Source organism: Plectropomus leopardus, chromosome 15 (genome assembly GCF_026936395.1).
Source record: "Plectropomus leopardus strain MGB_pleo_1.0 chromosome 15, ASM2693639v1, whole genome shotgun sequence".
Taxonomy (NCBI): domain Eukaryota; kingdom Metazoa; phylum Chordata; class Actinopteri; order Perciformes; family Serranidae; genus Plectropomus; species Plectropomus leopardus.
In genome coordinates, this window is record NC_142190.1 from 3,815,309 (window position 1) to 3,840,403 (window position 25,095).

Consider the following 25,095-nt stretch of genomic DNA (forward strand, 5'->3'; position numbering starts at 1 on the left):
TGCGCCCGGGGACTGTTGTCTCACAATGTGTCCATGTCTTCAAAATGTCTCATTTGACCATGTGTTTTGCCTGTGCTGGTTTTGCGTATGAGTGTGATGATTGTGTGTTTGGTCTCCAAATGCAGCTCAGACGGGAGTGCTCTCTGGCGGAGCTGATGGACCAGGAGACCTGCATGGTCAAACAGATCCGCTCTCTGGACAGCGACATGCAGACGCTGGTGTATGAAAACTACAACAAGTTCATATCTGCTACAGGTGAGGGGACGTCTCGCTCACCGTGAAGTTGAAACTGCATGCGTGAATCGTGATTTAAACTGTCTTTGCATGTTTTATTTTTCCAGACACCATCAGAAAGATGAAGAATGATTTCAAAAAGATGGAGGATGAAATGGATTGTCTGTCTGCCAACATGGCGGCCATCACAGAGTTCAGCGCTCGGATCAGCGGGACTCTTCAAGACCAGCACACGCAGATTACAAAACTCTCAGGTGAGACTGGTTTGTATTCAGAGTTCATACGGTAATTTGTCCTGGAATAGTTTTGGAAAACTAAATACACCCTGAAAGCTTTTAAGGACCATCGTAAATGTGAAAATCCAACGATAATTTATGTTTTCACAGTTTCTAGCTGTGAAGAATGGTTTCATTTTGGGGATTTTTGAAGAAAACATGGCTACCAAACCCACAGGCATGTTTAAAAAAAAAAAGAAAAAAAGCCAAAATATTTTCTTCAAAAATCACCATGAATTAAAAACAAAAATCATGTTTGTGTCAAAAATTGGCAGAAATTAGGAAATAGAAAAGAAATTTTAATTTTAATTTGAAAATTGCCCCAAGAAATTTTTTTGAAGAAAAAAAGTAACAATTTTTAAAGAAAGCATGCCCTCCAAAACCTGCTGAACCTGTCAATGCAAACATTTAAGCATTTTTTTTTTCTTTTGCATTTTTTAAAAAAATATTTCAAAATAAAGACAAAATACAGCCATTAAAAGTTGTATTCCCCTTCCTTAAGCCAAAATAAAAAACACGAATCATGTCTCGGTGCTTAGTTATAATCCTGTTCTAAATTTATTCTTATTTTAAAATAACATATATATTTAAAAAGCTATCATATAGTAGATAAAGAAGCGATAAGGAGTATCGATGATCATTTCAGAGAATGTTTTGCCTTAATTTGTCTCAGAGTCCTGGAAAAGTCCTGGAAATGTTGAGTCAGTTATTTGGGGACTTCTTGATGGTTATTTTCATGTTTTTGTCTCGCCGTGTTCGACCTCAGGGGTTCACACTCTGCTGAGGAAGCTGCAGTTTCTGTTCGAGCTGCCTGCTCGATTGAATAAGTGTCTGGAGCTGCAGGCTTACGCTCAGGCGGTGAGATCCCACCGCCGCGCCCGCTGCGTGCTGCAGCAGTACAGCCACCTGCCCTCCTTCAAGGGGATTCAGGACGACTGTCACGCCATCATGGATAAACTGGCGCAGGAGCTTCGGCAGAAGTTCAGGTAGGAAGCTCTCAACCTACATTCGGATTAGAGACACCGCTGTGAGGAAATAAACTCTTTTACTGATTTCATGAACCACAAGTGCAGCGCCGCTCAAACGCGCCGGTTTTTAACGGGCCGGTTATTTGGCCTGTGGTGTTACTGCTTGCAGCTTTTTCCAAGAACCAACAAGCACCTTCACTCTCAGCCCTGCACTTACACGGTGCCGCAGAAAATGTTGACACAAACTCATAACGATTTATGATTATAATGATATGTCAACTAAATTCACGGACCGTTTGTCTGTCTTTCAATTTTCAGAAGTCGAAGAAAAAACATTTTCTAAGAGTGGAGTGAATATTTGGGGACACTGTAGAAGAGTGAATTTGCTGAATATTTTCTTCCAGACAAAATTCACTGAAATTATTAAAAAGCCTTTTTTTCTCCCCAAACTGAATATTGTTAATTGCTTACTATATTGCAGATATTTTGTCATTATTGAATAGGGGTCGGCAGATTATCGGCATGGCAGATTATTGGGGCAGATATTTGGTATTTTGCAGATTATCTGTATCTGCGTTTTATTTTAATGATCGCCAATAAAATGAATCAGTTAAAAAGTGCAAAGAAAGTGTCAACATGGGAAGAACTTTAACTTTATTCAGACGTTTTATTTATTCATTTTTTATTTTAAATTTCACTTGACTTTATAAAAAACTTGCTTTTAAATACTTGTAAATATTGACGTAAACATTTTCATTTTTATTGTTAAATGCATAACGGTTCCAAATATCTGTTGACCCTTGTTATCGAATGTTGGGTCTGCCCGTACTAAATGTTTTTGCTGCTTGAATTTCAAAGTCTTAAAGATATGTTTGATCTGTGTCTGACTTCAACATGTTCTGTCATTCTGCTCTGTTTTGTTGTCGTCCTGCAGGGATGGCGGGTCAAGTGCTAAAGATTTATCCGAGTGTGTGGAGCTGCTGCTACAGTTGGACGAGCCGGCGGAGGAGCTCTGTGATAAATTCCTCAGCCACGCTCGGTCTCGGCTCGAGTCGGACCTCCAGGGTCTGGAAGCAGAGATAAGACCGTACCCCTCCGCCTCCGCCGTGAAAGATGCCTCTGCACGCAGGCCGTCATCTGCCGCGGCCGCCGAATCTCTGACTGATAACTCCCCTAAAACGAGCGCTCTGCCTTCTCCCACCTCGAACACAGACATCCTGGAGTTCATCGACCGAGGCTGCAATGAATTTGTCAGCAGCTTATGTTTAGTAATCACGTCTTATCAAGAACTATTCATCACCCACGCTCAGACAGGCGAGCTAGCCTCGAAAAATATTCCTCAGATGGCGAATGGTAAGTTGCACGCCTTTGTGGATGACCTCGCCGCCCGGTATTTCTCGCTGGTGGAGCGGAGGATACAAGAGGAGAAAGGGGTCGGCGATAACTCCCTCCTGGTCCGCGCGCTCGACCGCTTCTACCGCAGACTCCAGGCCGTGGCCAAACTGCTGCCGGGCTCCACCGTGCCGAACCAGGGCACCGAAATCGTGATCCGGGCCGCGACAGAGCGAGTCAAGCAGTACCTCTCCGCCTTACAGAGCTTCTACATGGACAGTTTGACCGATGTGAGGCAGGCCTTGGCGACTCCTCGGCTCTCTGTGGCCGGCGCCTCAGTGGCCGGAGGCGGCGCTCTTCACGGGGGTCCGGCCTCTGGCAGAGACGCTCCGAACAGCCTGCCAGAGCTGCTCTCCTCGCTGTCAGCCTCCATTCTCAATCAGATAAAGTCAGTGTTGGCATCAGTGCATCTCTTCACAGCTAAAGACATTACGTTCTCCAACAAGCCCTACTTCAAGGTGAATCGTTTTTCTGTCTGTTTGCCAGTTTAACAGCGTGCCCTCAGGAAATCGCTTTTACGCTCTACCCCATAGTGAGAGTGACAGCTGTTTGTGTGTGTCGTCTCCTCGCAGGGCGAATTCTGCAGCCAGGGTGTGCGTGAGAGCCTGGTGGTGAGCTTCATAAAGTTTGTGTGCCAGTCTTCTCGACAGTTTTGTGAGAGCGCAGGAGACAAGGGAGGCTCGACTCCTCCGGCGCTTCTGTTGCTGCTGTCTCGCCTCTGCCTGGACTACGAAACCTCCACTATCTCCTACATACTGACTCTCACAGACGAGCAGTTCCTCGCGCAGGTAAACGGTCCCCTTAGAAATGCAGAAGCATGCACGAACGACCACATTGACTGTAAAAAACCCTGTTCCTGCAGATCCTTAAAACGTTTTTAACAGCATTATTTAAATTAATGTAGAAATAAGGCCTTAACTGGCATTTAAAAAATGTCTGAAATCAATCTTTCAACAGTCTTAAAAATGCTGTTTATGATGAAATGATTGTATGACTTGTTTTTAAGTTATATTTTAGAATCTCATCATCATCTTTTAAAAATAATTTATCGCATTAATGTCCCCCAGATCAAGATAACTGAACCAACAAAACTCATATACATCAGTTTTTGGCGATTGAATGAGGAGCATTTTTGTTTTGGAAACTGCTAAGAAACCCCTTTGTTGTCAGTATACCTGTGAAGGTCAGACAGCCTCTGAATGCTCCTCCCCAAAAAGCTAGTGAGACATGCTACCAGTGGATTTCTTAGGTCTTCTAGTTTATTATGACACCAGTATCGTCAGTCTAGTTTTACGTTCAGGCCCCAAAAGCCTCCAAAAGACAGTAATGTTGTCCGGGAATGCAGAGTTGAAGAGGTTAAACTCGACAGTTAATCTGTTTCACTGCCATTTAAATAACAATTTTCTTCTTTTCGTGCTTTCCCAGCACCACAGTCCCGTCACACCCGTCACAACTTTATGTGCAGAAGCCAGAGAGGCCGCACAGAAACTGCTCAACCATTACGTAAAGGTAAGTTTTCACCTGAACCAGTGATAAATGAAGCACCTGAAAGCCTTACTCGAGTAAAAGTACACATATCTTACCTGAAAATGACTTTGGTAGACGTTAAAATCCTAGTCTAGTCTAAAGTATCTGATTTTTACTGGACGTAAGTATGAAAGTAATTTTTATTGTATTTATGTGAAGTAAACGTAGAAGTAAATGCTGTTAATATAAAAGCAAGCAATGTACACCTTAAAAATGGAGCTTTACATCACACTTGGATGGAAAAAAAAGGTATTTTTCACTTCTTGAAGTATTTAAAGAACAAAAGCCAGTTTTCCCTTCCCTCCCAATCCTTTATTCGTCTTTATTTTGTCTCTTCCTCCCTTTCTCCCCTAATTTGAAGGAGGAAATGAAGCTGCTTAGCAGAACTGTAGTGGAGTGAAAAGGAAAGTTGACAGAAATGTAAAAACTCAAGTACAGATACAGATACAGATACTCCAATACTTAGATATTCGAGCCTGCAACATCCACTGAGGTGCTTTTCTTACTGATAGAAAACAAACATCGGTACAAAAAATGATCATACAAAGAAATCTCTTTGCTCACAAATACGTGTATTTTATTTGTTTTTCTGCAGGTTCAGGGCCTGATCATCTCCCAAATGTTAAGAAAGAGCGTTGAAACACGAGACTGGGTTAACACCATCGAGCCGCGAAACGTCCGCGCGGTGATGAAAAGAGTGGTGGAGGACACCACCTCCATCGACGTGCAGGTCACAGTTCACACCGTCATCGTCCGTGTTTTGACTTTAAGTCCTCTCACTACTCTTCCATGTCCACGCGTGAGTCCTGTAAACCGTCTGTGCTCCACCGCAGGTCGGCCTCCTGTATGAAGAAGGAGTGAGGAAAGCGCACAGCAGCGACTCCAGCAAAAGAACTTTCTCCGTGTACAGCAGCTCGAGGCAGCAGGCGCGCTACGCTGCCAGCTACACTCCGAGGTAAACAAGCTGTAAATAGAACGAGGACGTGATGAGACAAAGAGCAGTCCTCCAGCGGTTTACATGTGTTTGGTTTAATTCTGGTATATTTACACTCTGTCAGATAGAGAGTGAAGTCTTCAGTTTTTAATTTAGTGAGTTTTCTTCAAAGCTCTAAAGTGAAGCCAAAATCTAAAGTGAAATCCATCACTCTTGTTTAGCAACGAAGGATACAGAATAATCTGTCGACTGTCTCTCGAGCAGTCCTTTGTTCGGTCTACAAAACATTAAAAAAAACAGCGAGAAAAGCCCGTTTATTTATCCTGCAGCCCAAAATGACTTCTGCAAATGTCTTGTTTTGTCCAACCAACATTTCTCAGGCCAAACATGTTAAATTTATTATTATATATATATATATTATTATGTCAGACCAAGAAAAGCCATTAAAGCAAATTCCATTTATTTCAAAAGAATAAGAAAAAGGCAACGAGCAACTTAATAAGAAATGGCACGTAAAAATAGCAAAAAAGCGAAAAGCAAAACAAAGACAAAAAACATGAAAATAAATTCAAAAAAGCTATAAAAAATTATACTTTTTTCTTGATTCTGTAACTTTTTTTAAAAAAAATTATAAGAGAATATAGTTACAGTTTTCTGGACATTTTTTTCTCGTCTTTTTTTTTTTTTTAAATTAATCCTCTTTAGTTATTTTTTTGTCATTTCCTTGTCACCCTTTACATTTTTTTTGCAATTTCAGTACCTTTTTGCCTGTGCTTTTGAAAGAAATCAAACACTTTTTCTCAGGTTTTTTGGGGTTTAAATGCTCATGAAATGTATCTGAACGCAGCAGAAGAAAACCGATGTCGATCCAGGTGTCAGAGGTTTAATGGATCATCGAAATAGTTGCAGATTATAATCGATTAATTGACAAATTGTTGCAGCCCTCCTCTTGACACTGTCACCACTTTGACATACCCTCCGTTAATTCCTGCGCGTGTCTTAGTTTGACACTGTGAGACAGACAGACGCAGCTACTCTGTATTACCTCCTTCACTTCCACTGCAGGGGGGCAATCTTTACTGAGGTGCCTTTAATCATAGAAACAAGGTCACTGTCCTAATTGTGGATTTTGGTTGAGTGATTTGTCTGTTGTCTGCCTGCAGCGCTCCCATGGATACTAATCTGCTGAGCAACATCCACAAGCTGTTCTCTGAGAGGATCGACATCTTCAGCTCAGTGGAGTTCAACAAGGTCAGTGCAGGTCTGCGTTACGCTGAAGTCGGGATGGGAATCGAAAACTGGTTCCAGATTATCCGATCCATCAGTATCGTACGTGTCCGAACTGAGCAAATTTCTTTTATCAGTGCTAGTTTGTTTTTCAGTGTTTATGGCGACATGCACATTAATATTCCCCTATTATTCTGGATATTTTTGATTTGATGTGGGTCATATAACCAGCGTATTCTGTTTAAGTATTCAGAATTAGACCTTACACTACATGTAATGTAGATTCTTTTGTTTTGGATTATCACAGGCTGGGATACGTCACTGATTAGCAGCAACATTGTTTGTGACTGCACCAAGTGGAAATATAATGTATTTCCTCCATATGGCAAATATCGTTAAAATAATGACGTCATCAGGCTGAAAATAGTAAAAATGACAAATTCCAAGCCAAAAGCTCAGAATGACACCCAGAAATAACACGTTTTTATGCTCTGATAGCTTTGGGATCCAAAATTGCATTTTTATTTTTTGCACTTAACAGTATGAATATAACAATTTTATTTCCACTGTGCATTTTAGACTTTTTGAAGGAGCTTAGCTGTAAATTCCAAAATCAAACAAATATACACAATCTTGCCAAAATTGATGCCATATGCCAAAATGATCCAAAAATGAAGAATGAAAAGTGCGTAAAATGCACCAAACAGTCCCAAAGGATTAATATTTACTGTTGGCTGTTTTCTATAATGGAGCTGATAATGGAAATATTTCATATGATTTTGCTCCAGTAAGCAGGTAGCCTACAGACGCCCGACCTTTATTCCCTCACAGAAAATCAAAACAGGAAGCAGCATCGCTGATGGCACTAGTATAAAAAAAATCTTATCAGTTCCCATCCCTGCTCTGTAGTGTCATCTTCAGTGAAAAAAAACATCACACACACTCACACACCCTTCTGCTGTCTCAGGTCTCCGTGATGACGGGAATTATCAAAATCAGTTTGAAGACGTTCCTGGAGTGCGTCCGCCTGCGCACCTTCGGCCGTTACGGGCTGCAGCAGATCCAGGTTGACTGCCACTACCTGCAGATGTACCTGTGGCGGTTCGTCTCCGATGAGAACCTCGTACACTTCCTGCTGGACGAGATAGTGGGGAGCTCCGCCCACCGCTGCCTGGACCCCGCGCCGATGGAGCAGAGCGTCATCGAGGTCATCTGTGAACGCGGTTAAAGCTCAAAGTGGAGCACAGCACGAACACCACATCACAAATACTGAATTACAACACATGCTGGAATCGTGCATCCAAATTTAACCCTTTGATACCGAGATCGACATCAGTTTTGTTGCATTCAGACGCCTGTCACAAGCATTTAAACCGATGGAACCTGGGAGAATTAGTATTATTTCTTTTGAAATCATAGGAGAAAGGCAATGAGTAACATGACAAGAAATGTCCAGAAAGATGCACAAAAAAAGTTTTAAAAAAACAGCTATGGGGAGATTATTAGATAGTATCCAAAAAAAAGGAAAAAAATGCCCCAAAAACTATATTTATAATTCTTTTTAATTATATATTCAGTATAATTTAACAAAAAATATATTTTTAAATATTATTTCATTTTTCACATTTTCTTATGATCGCTTTTTGTTTTTTGGGTTTTTTTTTCTTTAACTTTTTAAAAAAAATTTCCTGTAATTTTCTTTTTTGTGATTTCTTGCTAATTTTTGGGCCATTTCTTGCTAAGTTGCTCATTACCTTTCCATGTTTTTTAAAGAAATCAAGCCTATTTGCTCAGTTTCAAAGGGTTAAAAACTTACATAATTACTGTTAAATGTTTAATTTATTGATTCAGATAATACAGTCAAATTGTCATTGGGAAAACTGCTGTAAGCATATCAATTAACCTTCCAACAGAAAAGAAAATCAAACATTTTGCAAAAGTTGACAGGATTTCACCGTGAATTTTGGATGGATCAGCATCACATTCCAGGCACATAAAGTGCATGAGCCTGTAGTTCTTGGGTTTAATGTTAAAATAGTCCTTTACAAACCACAAAATATGAGAAAAGAAACCCTTCCACCTTCTTTACATGCAAAAAAAATTAAAAAAATGAAATATCCATGATACAATCCAAACTTTTTAGCACATTTCCTTTGAAGGAAATGTGCTAAAAACATGAACACAGAATATAAAGACTGAAAAGAGGATTTAGGCTCTGTGCAAATCTGTATTAATAAATTATTTGAAGTGTCTTCTGCTGAATAAGTTGCAATCTGGATGCAATCTGATTATGTCTAACACTAAAATGACTGCAGCTGATTTACTTTAACCCTTGCCTGTCTTTCGCTACGTTTAGGAATGGTTTCCATGTGTATGTCTATAATAAAAGTGTTTAAATGTGATTAAAAATGTGTTTTCTTCCCCAGCCGGCATGCAGTCGATCTTCAACGTTGAAATACAGAAAAAAAAACAACAAAAAAAACCTTGAAACAACATTTAATCCCAGTAAAAGCAGTGGCAGCAGATGATTTTGGGCAGTCAGACTTGACCTGATTTCTTTCTTCTGGTGTAGAGTTTGGGCCGATGCTGGGCTGGAATTTGGCCAGCTTGTTTTGCCTGATTTTGAGGTGTCATTTATCTGTTTTTCATTAGATTTCAGCAGTCGGTCAACCAGACATGGCCCGACTTACTTCTTCTGGCGTGCTGAGTTTTGGCCGATGCTGGGCCAGGTCATTTTTTTGACAATGACCCAGTGACGGTTTGTTTGGATGCATTCTTCCACAGTGTCGCTTTGTTTTGAAACTGGATGCAGTCCTCTTTAATTCTTCCAGCGGAGCAAGTTTTGGGCGATGCTGGGCCAGGTCGTTTTTTTGATAACTGCCCACTGATGGCAGTGTCAGCAGCTGGAATCTGGCAGGCTCAGGAGAATCAGGCAACCAGACCCATCCTGATTCATTTCTTCTTTAATCATTATTGTTGTTATTTTATTATATTATTGACTATAATTATATATAAAGTTTAAAATCTAGTAGAGATAGTTTTGCAATGACAAGAATATCTGCAGCTGCAGTTTCACAGACGGGTTTTTAAAGTCGTGTAACTGAAAAATTTAACAAGATTGTAGTGTAATTCAGGTGTATTTCACAACATCTTCCAGTCACTTCCTCTCTGTAGCGTGCTCCGTCTGTCGCCACCTGATGCGCGCTTTTGATTGGCTGAACCCTCTTTTCCCCACCCTCTTCTGATGACCGCGACGGCCTCTGATTGGCTGAGAGGCAGTTTCGTGCTGGTCAACGTGTGTCGGGGGCGTTTTCTCCTCTGCAGGCTGCTGGATGGATACATCAGAGTATCATTACTTTCCCGTCTACACCTCCATGCTTTTCACCGGTAAGACTCTGAATTTACTGTTACAAGACAAACTGCTTCTTTCTCATTTACATGCGCTGTTTTTCTGCAAAGTTGTTTTTGTCGCGCTCAGATCATTTTGGGTTAAACAGGTAATGGGTGGCAGACTGCACGGCCTTTGGTCTCACGTTTCATAATAGAAATGTAGCTGCAATAACACAACACCTGAACTTTGTCTCACACAGCAGTAGAAGGACTCAACATGCTAACAGCTCATTTAAATTATATTGCAGAATGTAAAACAAAAAATCCAATGTAGCCTACTTTTTGTTGACAGCAGTATAATTCACTCTTTAATTCCCTTTTGTCCTTATTTAATTAATTATTTATTAAGTTAATTATTTAGTAAGTTAGTTATTTAGTTAATTACACAGTCAGTTATGTAGTTAACCCTTTGAAACATGAGCAAATTGGTTGAATTTCTTTCAAAAACACGGGGAGAAGGCAACAAGCAACTTATATCCTTCTCATATCCTTCTGCATGGAATACTTTTACTTTGAATACTCAAAGTACGTTTTTCTGTTGAGTAACATTTTCAATGGAGGCCTTTTACTTGGAACAGAGTATTTTTAAAATATGGCACCAGTACTTTTACCTCAATAAATAAACTGCATACTTCTTCCATCACTGACCACAGCTACTGTTAACATAATGTTTAGCTTTTGGTAAAACTAAAACTTTACCATCATCAAAAGGCTCTTTGATTCTGGTCATTTGCAGTCTAATTTATATTTATTTGCTCCTCATGTCTTCATTTTGAGTGAATTATATCTGTTTTAATAAAATATTTTTTCCACAGGAGACCAATAATGAGGCCAAGCAGTCAAACGCTCAAACACAGATCGTCACATGACACAGAGAGGGAGTTTGGAGGAACCCTGGGTGAGTCGCAGCAGACCTGACCGCCATAACCCGGCACCATCACGTAGCATCCACCTGCATTTGATCTCACTCATTTTACCATTTATATAGCCATGAACTCCACTTTATATAGCAGCTTTTCCTAGCACGTGTGCTGCAGCTGAGCAGAAAGCAAAACATTTTCTTTTCATTTTGTTCATGCACTCTTATCCCGTGTCAACTTGTTCATGCTTTTACCTGCCTTACCTACATACTACTGCACACTGAAGGTGAATGTTGGGTGAAAAAGTCAGATTTCATCCAAGAGAGAAAGAAATGCCAGAAAAAGTGTTATCAGTTCTAATAATATGCCATATATGTTGCCATGAAATTTTGTCTTTCTTAAAATCAACAAACTGCAGCCACGATAGAAATAATAAGAGGACAAAACTTGCTGCACTGAAGATCACTAGTTACACAGAGTGACCTCCCATCAAACACAGGACTGTACAAACCCAGTCGTCAAAAGAAAATGTCGGCACTGTACGTTTCTGCAAACCACAAATGCATCACATTTGCCCTTTTCATACATATCACATACACATCTCTAAAGTGATGAAGTTAAAGAACTGACTTTGTCATCTGGAGGTGGAGGGGAAGGTGCAGACCAACGTTCAAGACCAGCAAACAAAACTGGTTGTTTAGCGAGTCATTGCTGTTTCCATCAGCATTGTAGCCCCCAGTTGTAGGTGGATTTTAGCAACTAGCTGCTCTTTTTCTCAAAACTTATCAGCCTTCAAACATGGATGTTTTTAGGAACCTTTTGTTGAGATTCTTTTGGCTTTTTATCCCCCAAGTGTGGGTGTTTTTAGGGAATTATCACTCTTTTTCTAGCAGCTTTATAGCCTTCAAACGTGGGTGTTTTTTTTGTTGTTTTTTTAACTGATATTTGCCTATTATTTCTGCAGCTTTTTAGACCCTAAACATGGGTGTTTTTTTGGGAACCTGTGACTCTTTTTTCCCAGCAGCTATTCAGCCTTCAAATGTGGGTGGTTTTTTTTTTACCAACCTGTGTCTGTTATTCCTGCAGATTTTTTAGCCACCAAGCATGGGTGATTTTTAGGGACCTGTGACTCCTTTTCCAATGACTATTCAGCTCCAAAATGTGGGATTTTTTTTGGGGACCCATCACTGTGTTTCCTGCAGCTTTTTAGGCCTTAAACATGAGTAATTTTCAGGGACCCATTGCTCTTTTTCCAGTGGCTTTTCAGCCTCCATACATGGATTTTTTTATGGGACCCTTCGCTTTGTTTTCTGCAGCTTTTTATCCCCCTGTGACTGTACCTGTGACTCTTTCCAGCAGTTTTTCTGTCTTCAAACATGGGTGTTTGTTACTGGCCTGTGTCTGTTATTCTTGCAGCTTTTTAGACCTCAAACATGGGTGTTTTGTAGGGACATAGCTATTGAAAGTGAAAGTCGGGGGTGAGTTAGGCCCACTGATGCTTACTGATCCGCTCTGCTCTCATTCTCCACCGGTGTCTCCGTCTGTGTCCCCTCCGCTCTCATTCTCTGCCGGTATCTCCCCTGGTGTCTTGGAAATTCTGCTACGCTTCCATTCTCCGCTGGTGTCTCCGTCAGGGTCTCCGCATGTGTCTCCACAGGTGTCTCTGCTGGTGTCCGCTCTGCTCTCATTCTCTGCCGGTATCTCCCCTTGTGTCTCTGAATGCCTGCTCTGCTGTCATTCTCCGCCGGTGCCTCCGTTGGCGTCCTCGCAGGTGTCTCCGCTGGTGTCCGCTCCGCTCTCATTCTCCGCCGGTGTAGTTGGTGTCTGCTCAGGTGTCTCCGGCAGGTGTCCGCTCCACTCTCATTCTCCGTTGGTGTCTCCGTCAGTGTGTCCGAATGTCCGCTCCACTCTCATTCTCCGTTGGTGTCTCTGTCAGTGTGTCCGAATGTCCGCTCCGCTCTCATTCTCCGTTGGTGTCTCCGTCAGTGTGTCCGAATGTCCGCTGCGCTCTCATTCTCCGTCGGTGTCTCCGGCAGGTGTCCGCTCCGCTCTCATTCTCATCTGCTGAAACAGTCATTCTCGTGCATCACTGGTTGATTGGGTTGTTATTACAGCTATATTAAATAATTATCACTTAAGTAAGATTTCATTATAGACATGATCCAAAATACATCAAATACATCACAGCTTCTCTGTTTGTGTGTGTGTGTGTGTGTGTGTGTGTGTGTGTGTCCTGCTGTGTTCCATTTTGCTCTCTGATTGTTTTTAATTCATGTTTCGAACACGACGGTTGAACTCTCTGCAGACTGCAGATGAGACAACGCGAAAGAGAACCACGTGCTTTGTTGCACCCACACCGACAGCTAAACTATCTGTTTTTGCTACACAGTCATTCAACCTGCTTATTTATTCACAGTCATCACACATTCGCTGTAATAATATGGCCGCGCAGGAGTTAGTCTCGCTGTGCTCCATTGAGAAGTTTTCTTAGTGATTCTGCTTCACTTTTTCATTTCTTTCTGACTCTGTAAACGTCTCTCAGGTGCCATATGCATCCCCATCTTCCTCCCGCTGACGGTGCTGTTCCTGATCAGTGTGAGTCGATCGCCGGAGGCCAGTGTGCTCCAGTGGCCCCCTCCCCTCCCCTCCACTGACCACTTATGGGACCCTCTGGCTCTCGTGATTCTGCTGGGCTGGATCGCTCTGCACGCTCTCCTCTACGTGATGCCATTTGGAAAGGTATGATGCGTTCATCAGCCTGGTTTTAAGGTTAAAGGGACAGTTTGGATATTTTTAAGTGGGGTTGTGTGAGGTACATAAACACAGTCAATACATTAATAATGATAATAATAAAACTTTCTTTATAGAGCACTTTTCATACCAGGAATACAGCTTAAAGTGCTTCACAATAAAAGAAGTGCAACACAACACTGATGAGACGGGCTGTTTTGTTTGTTGTGTTTATCAGTGGTAGTTAAGTGTTAATATGTAGCCAGAAAAAAGCCAATAGCCAGAAAAAAAGAAAGTAATACACCCTCCAAGACAGCAGGTGGCGCTCTGAGTTAATTTAATCTTTTTTGGTTGTTAAGTTTTGGCAGGACATTGGCTCCATACACATGTCATAATGTAAGCTGTAATTTTGTAGTGATATGTAGTAATATTGGAAAATGTTGTAACAAAGTGATAATTGTCAGCCAAATCGCTCGGTCTTAGTTATATTATATACATGATACTCTATGAATTGCACACTTTTGATCAGTTGACTTCAATCCAAATTTGGTTTGGATGATACATACATTTTCATGTACTTTCACTAACCATGGCTAACTATTTATGTTTAAATTTGTGATAAATACACAGGATGTTTTTGTGTTCAGATTTAAAGTGAGTGTGTTTCCCTGCAGGTGTCTGAAGGATTAGTGCTGAGGGATGGAACGCGTCTCAAGTATCCCATAAACGGTATTTATCTTACTGATTATTAGAAACATGAGAGTTGTATCATATTATACGTTTTAACCCTTTAACACCTACAGTAGATCGCCATCAGTTTTCTTGTGCTTTGTTCAGATGCCTTTTACAGGCATTTTAACCTCTGAAACCTGAGAGAATTGGATTTATTTCTTTCAAAAACATGGGAAAATGTCCCAAAAACTGTTAAAAAAAAGAAAAAAAAGAAATGAAATAAAAGTAAGAAATAATTATTTTTCTTTGTCATTTTCTTTTTTGTTTTTGTATTTTACTTTTCTTTTTTGTTGCTTATTATCTGGTAACCTTTTAAAAATTTCAGGCACATTTTTGGTCCATTTCTGTTAAGTTGTTCATTTCCCTCTTTCCATGTTTTTGAAAGAAATAAAGCCCATTTCACCTTGTTTTAAAGGGTTAATATGCATATGTTAAGACACAGATTTAATCTTTAAATCATGTCTTAAATGTGATTTTCGGCAGTGTCGTTGTTTGTTTGTGCCGTGAGTAATGGAGAATAGTTGTGTTATGATGCAATATTTCACAGTTTGCTTCAAGTTTTACACATTTTTTTTTAATATTGCATTTGTTATCTTTTACTGCAGTACAATGCTCTTACTGTGACATTTTATTTTAAGAAGGATATTTATATATCTTCAGTTTAACCTCTACGCGTTTCTGGCTGATTTGACCTTGAGCTAAAGTTTACTTGAGTAAATACAATCTGAAGTTCAATCTCTTCCAACTTTTTTTTTTTGTAGTGTCAGTCTGCGAATCTCTTTCTCCCCGGGCTGCAACATTTAGCTTTGTTTGTTTGTCTCCCTCAGGTTTTCATGGCCTGTGCATCAGCGGTTTGCTGCTGCTGCTCTTGCTGGTGCTCGGGGCTCCTCTGGGGTATCTGTTCGAGCTGCTGGTGCCTCTGGCAGTGTGTGCAATCGCAGTGTCATTCCTGCTCTCCGTCTACCTCTACGTCCGCTCCTTTTGGGTTCCTGCTCATGCTCTCGCTTTGGGGGGCAACACAGGTGAGAGTGGAGATTCATCAATAAAGGAACAATCCACCTTTTAAAAAAATGCTATTTTAAAACACAGAGCATTTGTAGGCTTTTTTTGTTGTGTAGTGGAAGATTTTGGTATTCCTCTGGGTAATTATCTAACGGTGGGCCAAGCTTCACGGAGCCTGCAGGCAGAGAGTGAACGGTGACCCCGCTGCACCGGCTGTGCTGAGCTCTGCTGCATCTGAAGGCAGAAACCAGAGAGCATCCAGCGCTGTGATTCAGCTCCTGCTCACTGATGATAACGTTCAGCCCAGTTTGTGAAAAGATAAAATGCTGCAGCCTTAAAAAAGGGCTTCTAACATGGCTGCAGACTCTTCTCGCTTTTCAGGGTTCCTGCTGATCCTTAAAAAGTCCTTAAAGGCATGAAATACATTATCTATAAATAACTTTTTCTCTGATGTTGCATCATAAAATCTCAAAATAATGGTTAATATCTTTATATTTTTTAAATAATTTACTACATTTAATGTCACACAGATCCAGATAGAGGTAACACCAACACTCACATTTACATTTACAGTTCTGCACATAACTATATTTTCACTCCATCTTCACTTTTTGCACACTAATTTGCACATTTATTTCTTTTTATTTCCTTTTTTAATCTTTTAAGCTTTTTTTGTTTGTTCTCTGTATATAATGTACATACATATCTTAATTATTATTCATGTTATTTTATTTTATTCTGTTTTATTCTATGTTAAGTGCATTCCTTTGTATATGTATTTGCATTTACAGTTTTAACAAATATTTTATTCAGTTGTCACTCTGACGCTGCTTTAACAAAACAATTTCCCTCATGGGATTAACAGAGTATTTCTATTATATTCTAAAATGAAGGACCTTTTTTTTAAGGAAGGGATACTTAAACGACAACATAACATATTCATTGTTTTCTCAGTTTTAAAGATTTTCAGCCTTTGACGTTGTCTGTGTCAGTGTCTGCAGGTATATACAGCAAATAAAAAGTGATTTAATATGTTTACAGGTGATCTAAACTTTTCATGTTGTTGATGTCAGATCCTCATGATGATGATTTTTTTTTTTTTTTAAAAAAAACATTAATCCCTCTGGCTCCTCTAGGAAATCCTCTGTATGACTTCTTCATCGGACGGGAGCTAAACCCCCGCGTCGGAAACTTTGACCTGAAATATTTCTGTGAGCTCAGACCGGGTCTGATTGGCTGGGTGAGTTAACCTGCAGGAGTGAACCATCAGTTCACTCCTGCAGTTTTCTCTCTGTGTGTGTGTGTGTGTGTGTGTGTGTGTGTGTGTGTGTGTGTGTGTGTGTGTGTGTGTTGCTTTACTGAATTTACTGAATCATTCTCCAATTTATATTTTACTTTTAGAGGATGTATTGAACTCTAGCTGCTAATTTTTTTTTCATACAGTGAGGATTTAAAGCAAAGTTTAATTTAAAAGCAAAAGACCTTTAAAAGAACAAAGATTACAACAAATTTTAAGTGTTTATTAAACACAAATTATAAATATCTGAATCTGTTGTGACACGTCAAGTTGAAACTTTCGTAATCTTTCACTTTATTTTGAGTCTAAATAATGTATAGCTATAAATGAACATTAACTCTTAGAAACTGAGCAAATTGGCTTGATTACTCGCAAAAATGGGGAGAAGTTACAAGTTACAAGAAAATTACCCAAAATGTAGCTGTTAAAAAAATGTTTAAAAAAAATCAAAAACTTAACGACAAAAAAATCTAGATAAAAATGGTTAATAATAATAATAACAACAACAACATTATTATTATTACTAATACTATTAGTATGACTATCACTATTATTATTATTACTTTTACTATTATTGTAGTTTTTATTATTAATTTCTTGCAATTTCTCTCTCGCTCTCTCTCAGAAAACTTTCAGGTCATTTTTAAACTAACGTAATTTTAAACTTTGTTTAAAAAAAATGACTATTAAATCTACTTTCTACCTTCTATTTTCTTGCCACCTTAATTTATTGCAATTTGACATCCCTTGCCATGTTGCTCTTGCCTTTTTATTCGTGTTTTCAAAAGACATCAAGCCAGTTCGCTCAGGTTTCAAGCGTTAAAATGCGTGAGAAAGCTTTCTGGACGCAGCACACGGAAAAGTGATGACGTTCCAGGTTTTAAGTGACGCTGATGGTGATCTCTGTCCGAGAGCCAAGCAGGACCAACAGGTGGCGATGTTACTCTCTGCTGATAATAATTTGCAGTCTGAGAGTTTTGCAGTTGAAATGAGAAACTTTTCTCCCCGATGACCTGACACAGTGAGACGTTTGTTGGAGGGCAGGCATCATTATCTGTGTCTGAGTCATCACACCCAATGAGACAAAATAAAGAAATCCCACCGAGAATTTCAAGTAAGATCCAAAAAACTATCTTCATTCATTCATTATCTTCACTCATCACAAGAAACAACACAGAGACAGCAAAAGATCAAGATTTATTCATGTTGTTTTCTGTGTATTTACAGTAAAAACTGTCAAACCTTTGCACATCTGAATGTTCTGGAGCCAGGTGCGTAGGAGCGGACAGAAAAAGCTCCCACCAGCTGGCCACAGACAGTGTGTGGGAGATCTTTGCTTCCTGTTGAATGTTTATGTACTTTTAACTTACATCATCTTACAATAGATAATTATGACACTTTACAGGCTAAATGTCCTAAATGATTTAAGGTGCACAGCAGTTACAGAGAAGCAGTCTTTGGTAATGAAAATCTTGAATCTCTGGCTCCTTCCAGCAAATTAACTTATTAAATATGTTTAAATATGTTTTATTAAAATGAGAATCTAAGACATTAAATAGTGCAAGTTAAAATACATGGATAAAATATCAACAAAAATAATATATATAAAATGAATTAATATTATACATTTTTTATTTTTTTTACAATGGTTTAAAGAATATAGATAAATCAAGTGCATGGTTGTCAAGAGAGTTACAGGCCTTTATGAATGTGTAAATGTTTACATTTATTATCCAGACACGTGCAATATTAGACCAAGGATACTCAACTTGCTTTGTTTGGGGGCCACTTTTGCTAAATCACAGAAGGCCAGGGGCCAGTCACAGCAGCCCATACATGTTTCTAGGGTTTTAGAGGATTTCTAGGATTGTAGGACGTTTCTTTGAGCGAACTGGCTTGTTTTTGTCAAAAATGTGGGAAGAAGGTAAAGAGCAACTTAAGAAGTAACCTACCTTGAAAAGCAAAAAATTAACAAACAGGGAAATTAGATAAAAAAAAATGCTAAAAACAAATTATAATATGTTTTGATAATTCTTTCTATCTATCTATGTATATATAGATATAGTATACATATATACTGTATATATAAGGTAGAAGAGGGCAGAAGGTAGATTTATAAGTCAATTTTTAAACAAAATGAATTTTCATTGATATATAATTTATATATGTGGCTGCCTAACCTGCGATATGGTGATGTTACTCTGTATTGACTCCATCTGTTTTTCTCTCAGGTGGTCATAAACCTCGGCATGCTGATGAAGGAGGTGGAGCTTCGAGGTTCCCCCTCGCTCGCCATGATACTGGTCAACAGTTTCCAGCTGCTGTATGTGGCCGACGCTCTGTGGAATGAGGTGCGTGGGTCAGCTGTGTCACAGATCAAAAAAAAACACGTCTACTGTTTACCTGAACTCTCATTTTAATCCTGCAGACATGCACAAAGCCTCGCATACTTATTACCTGATCTGTTTCACTTCATCACGTGTGCTGCTGCGTTCTAACAGGAAGCTGTTCTGACAACCATGGACATTGTTCATGACGGTTTTGGCTTCATGCTGGTGTTCGGGGACCTGGCCTGGGTCCCCTTCACGTACGGCCTGCAGGCTGCCTTCCTCGTGGTTCACCCACAGACCCTCAGTTCACTGGGAGCAGCAGCTATAATAGCACTGAATGGTAATCATGTGAAAGCGCTTGTTCATTAGTGAGTAATATATTGCGCGTCCCGGTTAAAGATGCTGATGTTATCATTTCTCTTTTTGCCATCAGGTATTGGATATTATATTTTCAGAAAATCAAACTCGCAGAAGAACCAGTTCAGACGAGACCCGACACATCCCAGTGTTGCAAGTCAGTCATTTATTTTCAATCTTTTGTCTAAATCAGAGCGAAGCGAGCGTTGATCTCTGAAGTGACTTGCACTTTTTGAAGTATTTACATTTTCCCTCGCAGGACTGGAGACCATCGCCACAGCAACGGGGAAGCGGCTGCTGGTGTCGGGCTGGTGGGGTCTCGTTCGTCATCCAAATTACCTCGGTGACCTCCTCATGGCCCTGGCGTGGTCGCTGCCGTGTGGTAAGACAGCTCAAAAGCCTCGGTGGCCACACTGACATGATGCTGTAACTTCAACTAAGAGTCTTTGTTAGAAACTGTGGAGGAAGTTTTTGATAACAAATTAATATCAGGCTGAGTATTAATTATATTCAGACATATCATTAAAAAAAAATAGATGTGTAGTAGTTTTTAACCCTTTGAAACCTGGATTGACATCACTTCCGTGCTGCATTCAGAAGCCTCAAGTAAAGTCAACATATATAAATATACATAAAGTAAATATAAGTAAATGCTAAGAAATTTGGCAGGAAATGTCTCAAACATGCAAGAAATTAGTAGATTTGGGGAAAAATGCATATATTTATATATAGCATATATTTGTAATTGTTTCAGTTATATATATTTAAAATTATTATATTATTTTTTAGGTCCTTCCTTTTTCTTTTTTAAAAAATGATTTTTTTACTTTCCTTTTTTTGTGTTTGCTTTGTTTTTTGTTTATTTGCAGGGTTTTATGGTTTGTTTGTTTTGCCAATTTTCAAGTAATTTTCTTGTACTTTTTTTTTTATTTATTTATTTATTTTTTTTACCAGTGTCATTTTTAAAAGGTGATGAGCAACATTAGCTCTCATTTTAAGTCGTTCATGTGTTCACCGGGTGAATATAAGTCAACTATTCACTCCTACTTTATCTCTGTTTTGGTCACCACCAACTTGAGGTGACAGTCAGTGCGTCACATTGAGGAAAAATTTGCTCAAAAGTGCTCACTAAGTGATAAATCTTACATGGTCGTCTGTTATTATGGCCAGCAGCTTTCTTCATGTAAGATTTAAGTGCTTGTAGTTTGTGTCTTTGTTGCAGTGCAGCATGCCTTAAAAAAATCAGCAAATTTTCTCCACCAGATGTTAAATGCTCTGCAGAATTCACCAGCTAGTCTCTAACTGTGTCTGCCTGCTGTTTGGTGCCGGGTTTGTGGCGTGCTGTGGGGTTTTAAGAGCTTTTCGGCAGAAATCGGCACTATCTGAGCAGTGAGACTGAACCAAAACAATTTAGTTGCAGGCTGGAAAATGAAAATAATGAACTGAGAGATACTTAAAAGCTGAGGGGAGCTCCACAGTCACGCCAAAACAGCCTGTGTGTTTGTTCCTTCTCTATACAAGTTTTATTGTGATGTGTTGTTGCTGTGGAAATATGGATTTTAAAGACCCTTTAAAGCAGTTTTCTGCTCATGAAATAGTCTGTGTAACACTGATGCCTCCTAATGATCTACACAAGCAAACAACACAATCAGCGCAAAGACTGGACATTTTTATACAGATGTTCTTAACTCTTGATTTCCCCCAAGTCAGACAAAATGATTTACAGTACGCAGTTTTGAAGAGCCAATGTTAACATTTTCATAGGCAAACTTTGGCAGTGAGTAGTAAATTAGCCAGTTAAAGATATAACATACAACTTTTCCGCATTAAAATGTCCAAAAAAGACAAGGCCAGTTTTAGTGTGAACTGACATCATCCCAAATGATTCCAACAATGTTCAAACCCTGTTAGTGGGATCATTTTCCCTTTGCACATCCATCAGGCTGGTGGTTGTCTGCCAGAAGCGATTATAAATGGACTTTTAATCCATTTTTAAGCCACATTTCTATGCTACACTCTCAGGTATTTATAACTATGTATTTTAGCAGATAAACTCAAGTCACCTGATGTCTGTATTTTAAGATATGAATAAAACAAGCTGAGCAAACATTAGCTGCAGCCCCTACTGTCCCAAATAGCGTCAGAGAAACAGTGACATTTCTCTCAGGATTTCTCAGGCTGTTTTTGTGATTGTTGCAGCCTGAAATGCCTAATTTGTGGCAGCTTTTCTAAAAAAAATGTGATGCAAATTGCTATGTTTTAGGCGTTCAAATTAAGAGAAAATTAACTTTGTTGGAGATTTGTCTGTTTTTGCAGCATGCTTTCACACAAGATTAAGCAGATAAAAATGAGATGCAAAATGACGAAAAAAAACCTTAATTTGTACGGTGGATAGTTTTGTATTATTTTGAATCATATTTAATCGATCCAAACGACGTTTACTACACTTTAAAACGAGGTTTGGAGAGACGATCACGGCCACTTGGGAGACCGTAAGTAAGTAAGTAAATCTCATGATAAGCAGGGAGATAAAAAGAGAGAGGCCGAGTGGATCAATACGCTGTGTGCAGCTGTGCAGTAAAATTTGTGGTAAAGTTGCGGTGATTGGAAAAAAATCGCAAGGTTGTGCAGAATTCACAAAAACTGCCCGAATTTGCATGAATTGTTTTGCAAAATCCTGGAGGGAAAAGACTTCTGTGGATGATTCGTGTCCTGGGACAAAAAAATAGACAGTGGTGGAATTCAAACTGGGAGAAGTTTCAGCTGGTTGCAATATTCAATCCTCGCCACTAGATGCTGCTAGATCTCACACACTGGTCCTTTAAACCAGGACCGAAATAAGGCGAACAAAATGACAAATCTGACTCAGTGTTCACTGCTAACCCAGTAACTGACAGTTTCCGATACTCTGCGCTATGAAGACGTTTTGGTAGTCACCAAAACTACTAGATAATTATAATGTGTTAGTGACTGATGTAGAAGCACTAAAGGCAGCAACAATGTGTTGTCTTTGTTCTTGTGTAAGCTGCCTTATGTTCCTCTGAAATCCCTCTTCCTGTAATGGTGGCTGTCAGACGTTTTGTTGCCGCTGACACATTCTGCTCATTGCTATTCAAACTTTCCGTGACTCACTTTTGTAGCTGCCTTTGTAATTGAGATGTACTGTGGTTTCTGCCTTAATTGCTGCTGTAAAAGTCACAAATGAACTCCAAAAAGTGAAATCGTGACAGCGTTTTCCAGACGTTTGAAAGCTGCACTCACAAAAGATGTGCGGCGGTCACATTTAGACCCCGACTGAAAGACAAAAAGGTATTTTCTGAAAAAAAAAGAAGCTTAATTAAACTGGCATTCACTGCAGGGCTCTTGTATAATACGGACTGAAAAGAAAATGTACAGCTATTTGCGTAGGAAGCTTGATTACAGCTTGTTTGATGTCATTCAAATCCTGATCAATAATAATAATCATTTTATTTAAAAGCGCCTCTCTCAGCACTGTCGGACACAAAGATTAAACAATTACAATAAAACAACAGATAAAAGCTACACACAGTATAAAATGGAACAATGCAATTACACAGACAGGGAATAATAAGACAAAGGTGTCAGTTTTCTCTGTTTTGATGATCATTTTAAATTTCATCTGTGATTCATACATTTTTAAGTTTTCTTTGTTGTTCTGTTGTGTTTCCTCCTGCTGACAGTCTCTGTGTGCTCGTCTTTTCTTTAGGATTCTCACATCTCCTGCCTTACTTCTATGTCATTTATTTCACCGTCTTGCTGATTCACCGAGAGGACCGAGACGAGAGACAGTGTCGCGCCAAATACGGGCTGGCGTGGGACACCTACTGCCGACGTGTCCCCTACAGGATCTTCCCATATATCTACTGAACAGGAAAGCAGACAGATGGACCAAAACTGTCTCGCCACATCCTCCAAACTTGGCAATAACTCGAAATTTAAATCCATTTTCAGTTAAACGGACCACGAATAATACGCGGTGCTGCTACTAGGATTCTGCAGGGAGCTCACAGTTTTTAATCAGCCTCGATTCGTTAGGCTGCAGTCCAATTACAAGATGATTTTCAATGGATCACTATTTCTAATTCATTGCATTTTGACTTTTAAAACCTTACAGGGGTCTGATAGAGGAGCCACACGTCTCCAAAGCATTCCAGCATAAACGGCTAACATCTGAAAACAGTGCTGGCCTTTTGTTTTTTCTTATAAAAATGACACAAGTTGTTGCAAAAGAATAGAAGAAAAAATATTTCAACGAGAAAATATTCTAGAAACATAACAAATAAAATGCATTTCCATATAAACACCAGTGCCTTTTTTTAGAATGAAAAGACTGGGTCACAGCATTTTTAACATGTTTTTTTTTTTTAAGTTTTTACTACAACGTCTTCTTTTTTTTGTAAGTATGTTGTTCTCTGTGAAATACAATTAAAATAAATAAATACAAAACAGCACTTGATCATGCATCCTAGCTGCATTTATTAGACAGACAGCTAATTGAATCTCTTGGAGCACTGTAGGATACCAGGCCACTCGCCAGAAGAAAATGTTGGCGCTGTACGTTTCTGCAAACCACAGATATGTTACATTTGCTCATTTCATGCAAATATCAAATCAATCGATGCGTGAAAAACGCAGATCACTGCTAGAGACAAACAATCAACAAAACTGGTTGTTTTTGGCCAAGTTATTGTGTTTTCAGTGGCAACCTGATGTTTTTGAGTGACCTTTGGCTGTTTTTCCAGCGGGATGGTAGCACAAAAAGTGGCTGATTTTATGAGACGTCACAGTGTTTCTTGCCAGGCTAGTGGCATAAAAATTGTTTGTTTACCAAGACATTGCTGCATGTTTTGCTGGTATTGTGGCACAAAAAGTGCTGTTTTTTTTAATAGATATTGATGCATTTCCAGCCAGGGTAACAGTAGAAAAGTGGTTGTTTTTTATGAGACATCTCTGTATTTCCTGCTGGAATAGTGGCACAAAAAGAAGTTTTGTTTTTTTATTAGACATAGTTGTGTTTCTTGCCTGGATAGTAGCACAAAAACTTTATTTTTTAAACTAAGATATATCTGCATTTACTTGGCCTTTTCCTCCAAAAAAATGCTTTGTTTCCTGCTGACATAGTGGCACAAAATTCAGGTGTTTTTTTTCTGAAAGCATTGCTGTTTCTCTAGCAAAGATTGTGCACCCAAACTGGACATTTTAAGCCAAAACATGATCTTTTCCTAACGATAACCAAGTTGTTTTTGTTCCTAAATATAACCACACAATTACAGCAGTGTTGAAACAAATGATCTGCTAAATAATTTTCTATAAAAGTGTAAACAGCTTGTGGTTTAGGGAAACGTACAACATTTTCTCTGGCAATGAGCTTTTGCAAACATAATGTCTTCACATGCCCTCAGTGTACATTATGTGTCCATAGAAAAATGCATTATGCCTTCGTATGATGATCTGAATCTACGCCTTTGCGAGCTTGTGAAGATGGCAGCTAATAGCTGTGTCAGATTTTAATAACCTTTTCCAACCTGTCATCATCATCCTGTTTAAATGGATTCTCTCTCCGGCATTCGTGCTTTAATAGCAGACGTTCACTGCTTTTTTTTCTGTCAGGCTTTGAATACGCTCTGTTGCGAATTACTCTGAAGGAACAAAAAGTATATGAGGTGCATTAGTACAAGTAAATGCAGCCGGAGGCTCCTGAATAATGCCCTCAATCATCATTAACGCTCTGCTCCTTCCTGAAGCTTTGAATCAGAGCAGGTTGATTCACAGGTGTTCACATTGTTAACAGAAAGGTGCGTCACCTTGGGAAAAGTTTT

The 25,095-nt window shown here is 39.3% G+C and overlaps 2 protein-coding genes across 2 annotated transcripts in view; both read left to right on the top strand.

Annotated features, from left to right (window-relative positions):
- vps51 (VPS51 subunit of GARP complex) overlaps positions 1-8,966 on the top strand; it is a 15,468-nt gene extending 6,502 nt beyond the window's left edge. Inside the window, exons 3-12 of the mRNA XM_088088345.1 lie at positions 126-255; positions 342-488; positions 1,276-1,495; positions 2,412-3,327; positions 3,442-3,657; positions 4,295-4,378; positions 4,992-5,126; positions 5,230-5,351; positions 6,494-6,581; positions 7,525-8,966. Of these exons, the coding sequence (XP_087944471.1) occupies positions 126-255; positions 342-488; positions 1,276-1,495; positions 2,412-3,327; positions 3,442-3,657; positions 4,295-4,378; positions 4,992-5,126; positions 5,230-5,351; positions 6,494-6,581; positions 7,525-7,785 (2,319 nt within the window). The 3' untranslated portion in view covers positions 7,786-8,966. The remainder of the gene's footprint in view (positions 1-125; positions 256-341; positions 489-1,275; positions 1,496-2,411; positions 3,328-3,441; positions 3,658-4,294; positions 4,379-4,991; positions 5,127-5,229; positions 5,352-6,493; positions 6,582-7,524) is intronic.
- A 147-nt stretch (positions 8,967-9,113) lies between these two features.
- Positions 9,114-23,737, top strand: tm7sf2 (transmembrane 7 superfamily member 2). The gene is made up of 11 exons (XM_042499475.2): positions 9,114-9,944; positions 10,763-10,845; positions 13,350-13,546; positions 14,212-14,266; positions 15,097-15,291; positions 16,408-16,511; positions 18,800-18,919; positions 19,070-19,238; positions 19,332-19,412; positions 19,515-19,637; positions 22,983-23,737. The coding sequence occupies exons 1-11, from the start codon at positions 9,802-9,804 to the stop codon at positions 23,141-23,143; spliced, it is 1,431 nt and encodes a 476-aa protein (XP_042355409.1). The 5' UTR covers positions 9,114-9,801; the 3' UTR covers positions 23,144-23,737.
- The last annotated feature ends 1,358 nt before the right edge of the window (positions 23,738-25,095 follow it).